Source organism: Cibotium barometz, chromosome 55, assembly GCF_041138505.1.
Source record: "Cibotium barometz isolate CiBa-2024 chromosome 55, ASM4113850v1, whole genome shotgun sequence".
Classification (NCBI taxonomy): domain Eukaryota; kingdom Viridiplantae; phylum Streptophyta; class Polypodiopsida; order Cyatheales; family Cibotiaceae; genus Cibotium; species Cibotium barometz.
The window spans coordinates 40,846,382-40,855,753 of record NC_141100.1 but is presented as its reverse complement, the minus strand read 5'-3'; the positions used below and the strand labels follow the sequence as shown (position 1 = coordinate 40,855,753).

At 46.1% G+C, this 9,372-nt stretch overlaps 2 protein-coding genes across 2 annotated transcripts in view; both read left to right on the top strand.

Annotated features, from left to right (window-relative positions):
- Positions 1-9,372, top strand: part of LOC147607739 (uncharacterized) — a 109,834-nt gene that overhangs the window by 80,128 nt on the left and 20,334 nt on the right. The window contains exons 18-20 of the mRNA XM_086790207.1: positions 2,844-2,952; positions 3,038-3,174; positions 3,268-3,421. Of these exons, the coding sequence (XP_086646333.1) occupies positions 2,844-2,952; positions 3,038-3,174; positions 3,268-3,421 (400 nt within the window). The remainder of the gene's footprint in view (positions 1-2,843; positions 2,953-3,037; positions 3,175-3,267; positions 3,422-9,372) is intronic.
- On the top strand, positions 1,058-1,840 carry LOC147607740 (uncharacterized). Its single transcript, XM_086790210.1, has 2 exons — positions 1,058-1,215; positions 1,310-1,840. Exons 1-2 carry the CDS (start codon positions 1,183-1,185, stop codon positions 1,688-1,690), a joined length of 414 nt encoding a protein of 137 aa, XP_086646336.1. The 5' UTR covers positions 1,058-1,182; the 3' UTR covers positions 1,691-1,840.

Sequence of the window (9,372 nt, the reverse complement as noted above, 5' to 3'; positions counted from 1 at the left end):
CTTTCTATTTTCTACTTTCCATAGTACTAGGCTTCATTATGGCTGAGTCTGCCTTGGTTTGACAGAAATTCAGTACGAAGGGCTTTGTGTGAATATATGCTCTTATGTGTGTGTGTGGAGTGTGTGTGTGTGTGAGAGCATATCTTGATACAGAGTTCTACACCCACTATTGGGCACTGATGACGTTAGTGGGGATGCCGTAGTATCTAGTCCATACTATGCATAATGGAGTTGATAGTTATATAGTCTTGTCGGTTGACTACCATGAGTATGTAACATGTACGTTCCTAAAAGGTGAATTTGGGCATGTTCCTAGATTCATCTAGGTATATAATTTAGACGTATTAGTGGACACACAGATTTCACATTGTGAAGTTTTCATCCAAGTTGCGGCTAGTTGATATTGTGCTTATTCTTTCTATCTTTAGTGGTGCATTTGCTCTATCAACTACTTATTTGCCGTATCTTTAGTGGTGCGTTGGAAATGCCGGTATTGCGGCTTCGAAGGGAATAGCACCATCACCTGAGTGCTTCGTCACATGGCAAAGTTGGGAGGAGGTGGAATCTCTGGATGTCAATCCATTCCACAAGCCATTGCCGATGAGGTGATTACGGAGAATCTCATTTGCAAGCGGATAACACAAGGTCAAGCCCACCTCTTCAACAACAAGAGGTTGAGGAAGAGACACTCTTGCCCTCTTTGGCATCCGAATGTGCGAGTGTCAATATTGGGGAAGGATCGGGGTCAAGCTCCCAATCAAAGCGACCATGACATCCCTTTGATGATGTTGATGCTAGAGGGCTTGTACAACCCACTTTACAAGCCACTCACAACACGAAGGCCTATGTCAAAGAGCGGCAACGAGTGGCGGAGATCGAGATTGCACGCACCATCATTGAGTGCAATCTCTCTTTTCATGTTCTTCAAACCCCGCAATGGAAGAGGATGGTCAAGGCCATTGCTGTTGTCGGTCCATGCGATCGGGAGTGAGCTACGCCAACATGAGGACTAAGAAGCTCACCAAGGAGAAGGAGAGGATTGGTAGATCACTTGAGCCCATTCGTTTGGGATGGGCCAAGTATGGATGTAGCATCCTCTCCGATGAATAGAGCCCTCTTGGCACGTATTTCCTACGGGCGGTGGATGCCGGGAAAGCTGGTAGAAAGACAAGTGGGAGTTTCATGTTCCAACACATCCGCCAAGGAATCATCGAGGTAAATTATTCATTGTACATACTAAAAGTCTACATGTTCATGTAACATAGTACATGTCACATAGTACTAATTACATGAGCACTTTGGGTTGTAGGTTGGCCATGCAAATGTGGTGCAAGTCATCACCGACAATGCATCCAATTGCCGTGCAATGGGTCGCATGGTGGAGTCGTCCCCGACAATTGTTTGGACTCCATGCGCATCCCATTGCATTGACTTGCTCATGGAAGATATCGGCAAGTTAGCTTGGGTCAAGGACATTTTGGCCCAAGCAACCACCATTGTGACCTTCTTCACTAAGAAGGTGAAACCCTTCGCCATCTTCCATGTTCATTTGCGATTGGAGCTCGTGAAGCCCTCCAAAACAAGGTTTGTGCCTACATGTGGATTGTTTTGGAGAGACTACATGCCGTTCGTAGCGAGCTTCAAAGGATGGTGGTGTCCTAAGAGTGGGAAGAATGGGATGATCATCTAAGCCCCGAGGCTTATGCGGTGCAACGCAAGTGCTTGGATCTTTCCTTTTGGGATGATACACGGGCCGTCGTAGTTGCGATGACTCCATTGTACCACTTCGCATGTCGGACATGGAGGGATCCACTTTGGGCCTTCTCACACACTTCATGAGAAATGCAATTGAGGAGCTCCAATCTTGCACGACACTTGATGCAAGAAGGTTAGTAAATTATTTTAATTCATGTACTCTTGTGTACATAGTACTTGTAACTTGTAAGCTTGATTTTAATTTTTGCTATGTATGATGTGGCGTGTGCTTTAATAGGCTTGATGAGATCAAGACCATTGTGGAGAGGAGGTGGCAATGTATGCGTAGGCCTATTCATGGTATGGCTGCATTCCTCCATCCTCTCTACAAAACACCGGAACTCTTCTCGATCAAGAGCTCCGGTCCAATGCAGACATGCGTCGTGTGCTTGATGATGAAGCACAAATCAAGATGGATGAGGAGCTCATTGCCTACAACTTGACCGGGCAATCGTACACTCGTCCTACTTGTAGAAGAAGAGAGGTGATGGTGAAGCCACTCTCATGGTGGGAGATGTATGGCTATTCCACCCCATCATCTCTACAAGCTTTTGCCATGAGGATCCTTGCCCAGGTGATGGTCCTTTGCCATTGCCTCTTCTAATTCTTTATTCTATTTAGTCGTATTATTAAAAGAGTTGAGTTTGTACTTAACCATTATAGCTGTTTTGTTCGATAAACTAATGGAAGGATCTCTTTCCTGGAAAAATAAAAAAACTGTTTCTTCTCTCTTGCTCTAAAATTTTTTTTCTCCCTAACAGTCATGTGTGTGCTAAGACCTCAGGAACTTAGGATGTCCTCATGATGCCTAGCTTTTTGGAGGGTGGGTTCAAAGAGCCATGCTTGTCAAAACAGCATTTGATCAATGGGGACTACCCTTAGCATTGTATTATTTGAACCAATAGGTTTAAGCCTCCTGTTTGTAATAGTTGTCACTTAAGCATTCATTTCTAAGCTTATGTTTGTAGCCTTTTTTATTGGCAGCCACCCTGAAGGAATGAGCAGATATTTTTGTCATGAATTGATTTGAAATCAAGCCTTTAAACTGTTTTGCCATTCTAAGGTTAATTTAATTATGATATATGCAGGTATGGAGTGATTATTTGCCAAATGGGATATCTTTTTATTGATGGGGTTGCAGTTCTCAGTCTTGGCTATGCTATGACTCTTAGCTATCCTGAGGATACTCTTGGAAAGGTTAGCCTATAGGCATTTACAAACACATTTCGAAGGAGGTTTCATAATCTGTAATAATCTGATGTAATTTGTTTCAAAATTATAGGCAAGGCCTACTTCTAGCCTCTTGGGCCCGATAAATGTAGCATCTGTCTTTGGTGTATGGGTTATAAATCTGGTCTTCTTGATTGGAGCCATTCTCCTTATGACAGAGCAACCTGAGTATGTGAGATGGCCAGCAAAGTAAGAACAGCTTTTGTGGCTTTTATTTTCAGTTCATGCTTGTGCAGTGCAGTTTAACATTTGGGATTTTGAAGAAATTTTTTTGTACCTTAGGTACTCTCATGGTGCAAATTGGTGGACACTCGGCGATAACTGGGAATCAACCGTGTTGTTTTTTACAATGTACTTTCAGTTTATAACCTCTGCTTTCATATTCACATTTGGATCCATCTTCCGAAAAAGCATATTCCATAATTGGGTCCTTGTGGTAAGCCATCTAATCTTGTTTTCTCAAGAAATCCTCGAAAATAAATTCTCTGCACTAATTGATGAAACTGTGTAAGCATAACATCTTGACATGATCAAGAGATTAAACAACCATAGCATGCATGATGAAGAAACAAGGATGTGGACAAAAAACACATTTTAAAAGTGTTTGTTCCAATTTTTAGACTTATATTGTTTTTTTAAAGTTCTCAGTTTGAAGGCCAATATATATCGAGGACAAAAAAAAAACAAAGACCAAGATTCACTTAAGGTCTACTGAGTTCAGGTTTTCATGTGTGGTAGGACAGAAGCAAAGAGATATTCAAGGCCTCTGCCAATGCGTCGCAGTAAGTGGGGCGCACAGGAATTTTAAGACAGACTTTAGCTTAGCAAGTGGTAAAAGAGATGCTGATGATTCATCATCAACTTCAACTACATAGGCTTCATGTTTAGATAGGAAGAGAGGTAGAAGTGATGTGGGAGAATTTTGAGCTAAGGATATGCCAAATTTGTGGCATGAAGGAGATGGTGGTGGAGGAGTATGTCATTCTGCAATGTCCAACATACTAAGAAGATATGATGAAATTGGATGGAGATTCCATTGCCTTTTCCGGGATGGATTTTAGTCCAGTCGGCGAGTCATTGAACCTGAGATAAGGCGACATAGATTCAAACTGATGAGACAAACACTTGCAGATGATGAAGATATACCACAAAAAGTCGCTCAACGGGAATGAAAAGAATGTCACATGGGGGCTCGTCGACTGCTCCCCGTACTGAGCGCTCCACTGCTGCACCCCTGACCTGCACCCTTCCTAGCCCTTCACTGCCCTCTCCTTCGCCTGCCTGCCCCTGCCTGCTGATCACGCACCCCACCTTCCCTCCTCTTCGCTGCCCCTTCCTCTGCCTACCTTCTCACCCCTCCTGCCCCTGCCTGCCTATCGTGCACCCCTCCCTCCTCTTCACTGCCCTTTCCTCCACGTACCTTCTCACCCCTCCACCTGCCTGTTCGCTCCCCTTTCCTCCGCCTACCTGCTAACCCTCCTGCTTAGACTTTGACACATAGGAGGCAGCCTCTTTGCTGACCACCCCTCCACCTCCCTGCTCACCCCTTTGCCTCCTCCCTCTTCTTCACTGCCTCCCCTTCCTCCGCCCCATGCCCCTCCTCTGCTTCACCTCGGGTGCCCCTTTTTTTTTAGCGTCAAGAACGGATTACACTGAAACAGGGTTTAAGTCGGCCTCATTTTTCGATTAACATCATGGCTAATCAATCCCCTCTGGCCGGGCGAACCATCCAATTTCCACAAGACGAGCTTGCGACCCTCTTCGTTGAAATTGAGAACGATTCCAAGACGGGACTCGTTGGAAAAATGTTTGGCTCTTGTTCCTCCCATATCTAGGCCTGTGAGACTGGGTACTAGTGGTGTTGCCCTCTGACTTCGTGCTTCATTTTAAAGATGTAAGCTTCCAAGTAGACTTTGACACATAGGAGGCAGCCTTAGAAGTGCTCAAGGGAAGTCCTTTCCCTTTGGGCCAAGGAAGATTTTCTTCCTACCTTGCACCTGCTACTTCAACCCCGTCAAAGAAGACTGGAACGGTTTCCCTATTACACTCAGATTCCCAGGTCTTCCCCATGCTTATTGGCCATTGGAGTAGCCTTTGGGCTGGTCCTGTAGGTGCCAACCATCCTTGCTTTTCCCACTTTTGCTGCCCAGGTAGTCATTGCCTCGATTGAAGTTGTTCCCAGGGTTATGGCGTTTTTGAGGATTTTGTGCTGCTTCCTGGACCTAATGGTCGGCAACGTATGGAGACGTTAGGTAGACCTGACCAGTGCCGTGTCTGTCACCAGATGGGCCACTTTGCGCAGGATTGCCCTATGACTAGGGGTCGTAGGAGGTGGTGCAAACACACTCCTCAAGTGACACAACCTAAGGCTCCACCTCAGCCAGCTTTTTGCGAGGAGTGGCGGGTGATCTCTAATGGCCGCCCTGCAGGTGGGAAAGTTGGGGCACAGGATGATGCCTTTCCCAAAGATAATGCAGACAGTGATGATGTATTGGGTCAGAGTGATGAGTTTGCGAAGTCATCCTCGCAGAAGGATGTTGCAGCAGGGCGTAATGACTATGTTGAGTCCTTGCTTGGGATGGACAATATGCAGGATGCACTTGTTATGGATACACCTGACACGTTGCCATCTTATGAGGCCTTGCTGGATGCATACCAGGATGTATGCCATGATGCCTTGCAAGGCACCCATGCATTGTGCACGTATGCAGAGACTGTGCAGAGTTCAGGACAGAGTGAACATGTTGACAATGGACTCTGCTTCAATAATTACTCCCTCCTCCAGCATTATGGGAGACTTGTTCAGACTCCGGCCAAGCGGTTGTCAAAATCACCATGAGGATTGTCTCATGGACTGTGCAGGATCTAGGGAGGCTTCCCACCCACAACAAGAAGTGCCTTGTTAAGGATCAGCTCTACCTTGATATTACAGGTGGACCTATGGATGTGTTGTGGATATACATCAGTGTGGTAAAACTAGTAAGATCCTTTCTGGACACACTTTTTGGTCTTGTGCACAGGGGACCAAATGGTGTTATCATACATGCTAGAGTAGAATGGATTATGGTTACGCAGGAAGGACAGAAGTTGGGTATCTTGAATATCTATGCAACTAATGTGAGGGGAGAGAGGGTGGCCCTCCAGGACACCATTAGAGAAATGCTTCCCTAAGTTGATCATTGGATTGTTGGAGGAGACATGGTTGAGGAGCCTTATGAAAAAAAGAGTGGCAGCGAGGGTAGAACACACCCTTTGGAAAGAGGTCGGGAGAGATTTGATTCCCAGTGGAGGCCCAACTCTTTATCTTACTCATGTCATTACTGAAAGAATGCGGAGCACGGAGCACCAAGCGAACGGAGGTGCATCACGCGGAAGATGGCCGTCAACCGGGCGGGTCTCCCCCTACCCTGTCACATGCACTCTGCACTGTAGTGCATGGTGACAAACTGGCTCATCATCATCAGTGCAACATTGTACAGTATTAGTTCCATTCAGGATGATATTTGTCCTATGCCGTGACCCCATTGTAATCCTCAGTCTAGGATAAGTCAGGCACGATCTACGTAGGTCATTCTCAGCCATAGCAAGTCAGTCAGTCAGTCCAAGTCCCTTAACCCACTTAAAGAGACGCATTCATGCATATACAGTCAGTAGAAACCTTAGGGTTTGAGGAGGACGGGGGCCGAGTTTTGAGCTGACCAGATCAGTCCGTCAGGGGTGTCCTCTCGCCCCGTTTCTTTTTCTCTTCTTTGCTGAGGCTATGAGCATGTATTTGACGGCAGAGGAGGTTGGTTTGAGAGGACTCCAGCTCCCAGTCCGGGGGGAGGACCTGCTCAATGCTGAGTTTGCTGATGACACAGGCTTATTTTTGCATGGCCAAGAGGCCAATCTTCATCGGGCAGAGCAGTCGCTCCAGGTTTTTAGTGCAGCCTCGGGAGCATTGATCAATTGGCGCAAGACAGTGGCCTTTTGGATTAGTAGCGCTCCCACTCCAGCATGGAGCCCAGACCCGGGTTTTAGATGGATTCCTCCTGGCACAGCAGTGCGATATTTGGGATGCCAGATTGGACTAGATTTGTCACTGGAGCAGCACCCGCTTCTTCTGAGCATTCGGAAGAAGCTTTTGTATAGGAGTACAGCTCGGCTGTCACCAGGAGGTGAAACTTTTTGCAGTTGTTTTCCTTATTTACATTTCTTTATAAATATATATTTTTCTTTTCTTTCTCTTTGGTTGCTGTTGTTTTCCTCCGGGATCTCTTGGAAGGGCTTGGGCCATTGCAATGTCAGAATGGGTCAGCCAGTGGGACTTTGGACCAGTGGTTGGCTAAGCCTGAGAACTGCACTGAAAGATGAATGACAGTGTCCAGGACATGGCCACTGAATGAGGGCATAGGCCGGTTTACACTAGTAAGTGGCCGCCACCGAAATGTGAATGTATTTTGAATTCTAAGCAAATTCTGAAGTGACCATAGTGGTCAAAGATGGTCAGGAGACCAGAAGGAATGCAGATGACATCATCCCTAAAATCTAGGGAACTGCTATTTTGGGCAGTGTCGGAATTGAAAAGTGTTCGCGTCAGTTTGTGCAGAATGTCAAGGGGACCAAAAGCTGGCAAAGGACTGTTGTGAGAGTGTGAACCAGTCAGGAGATTTTTAGCTGGGAAGATTGCATGTGGAAAAGGCTTAAAAATGTGCCAAGTGTCAAATTTATGTGCATTTTCCACATTGGGAAGGGGGAAGCGTGGGATTTTGGGCTGAATGAGTGGATTGTTGCAGGTTAAGAGCTATTGTGGTGCACTCCCTTGCCCTGCAACTCATGTATTGAGGGTTGAGCTTGCTCCCCACAGCCTCTCTCTCTCTCTCTCTCTCTCTCTCTCTCGCAGACTATGGTAATGCTCTCATCAGATAAAATCAGGTACAGTTGTGTGAATTTCATGCCTATATGCAGAGGCTAGTTGCCTCCTTGAACAGGAACTGGTGTAGTTAGTTCCTACACCAAAGCAAGGACGGAAGAGGGTAATAACCTCTTCAATACAACGCTGTTTCAGCACTGTTTAGGTGCTGTTTTTGGACTGTTATGTTGCCCGGTTGATGCCAGAATGCAGTAGGACTTTGCTAAAGTCTTCCAGGACAGTACAAGGGTTATTTTCGGCTGAAAACAGAGCTGAAAATAGGTCTGTGCAGAAAATTACAGCAAGCTGAATTGTGATGTTTTGGACTCCATTGGGTAGTCTGATGCCTATGGAAGTGAGCCTGTCAGTTGGGACTCATTCTGAGATGTTATGGAACAGTTTTAGTGCAGTTATGCTGGCAAATTTCTCCCAGAATTTGTAAAACTCAGTTGGTGCAAGTAGAGTGCTCTGTTGCACTCGAGCTTTGTATTTTCCAACTTTTTAACAATAAAGAAATACCGCAAGGGGCGCCGGACTTCGGGGCCAAAGTGTTGTTGAGCGAGGGAGCGAGGATTCTGTGATTGTGTGTCTGAGTAAGTCCAGGTTATTTGTGAATGAATTACCGCTTTATGTGTCCATAGACCGGTTTCATGGTTCCGTTGCCGGGATAGGGTCCTCTTTTCTGCAAGAGCCCGGACACGGATTGGATTGGGTGAACAGGAGACACACATAGTGAGGTACAACTGATTACAGGTGAGAAAGAGTACGGTCTCTTTCTTTGGATACAGGTTCCCTTAAACTTTCAGTTGACAGTATGACAGACAAAGGGAAAGGCAAGCTTCCTGCCGAAGAGAGTTCCTCTTCTGCTCGCAGATAGCGTTTAGAGGTGACAGGTACCCAGGTGTTAGCCTCTGCTCGGACGGAGCCAGTAGTATAGCCAGCCTTGTTAGAGGAAGAACAGGAACAGGAGGATTTGTTTCAGGCACAGCTTCTTAACATGCTTGGAACTTTTCAGCAGCTAGTTAAGAATCCTAGAATGAAGAAATTTTTGCAGTCACGTACAGGGGATTCCCAGGTTGAAGCATCCAAGCTTGCAGTAGAAAGGGCACAAGAACAGTTGCAAATGAGGGTAGAGCATGTTGAGCAGGCACCTGTGATACTAGCTGATCCAGTGCAACATGTTACCTAGGCACAGGTGCAGGCATTTAAGGCCAGGGCAGTAATGTGCAAAGGGTCATGCCGACCATTCCTCCATTCATTGCTTCCCAGCTTGGCTATTTTGGTGGTGGGTCTGTTTTCCAGGCCATGGCTAGGCCGCCCACAGTTTTGCCAGGACTGATGTCAAGAGGGTCACCAGGAATGATGCCTATGGAAGCTGTGAACCCTCTTTATGCCAATATAGATGTGCAGCCCGGATTTCAAACTTATTTTAGTCCAGCATTGGGGCCCGCAGCACCTGTTAGTGTGGCTGAATTTTCTCAACCTAGTGGACAAAG

Bases quoted from the DNA above. Each gene is read 5' to 3' on its own strand.
- LOC147607740 (XM_086790210.1), top strand. From the start codon at position 1,183: ATGTTCCAACACATCCGCCAAGGAATCATCGAG. The intron at 1,216-1,309 runs GTAAATTATTCA...TTTGGGTTGTAG, and splicing joins TCCGCCAAGGAATCATCGAG to GTTGGCCATGCAAATGTGGT.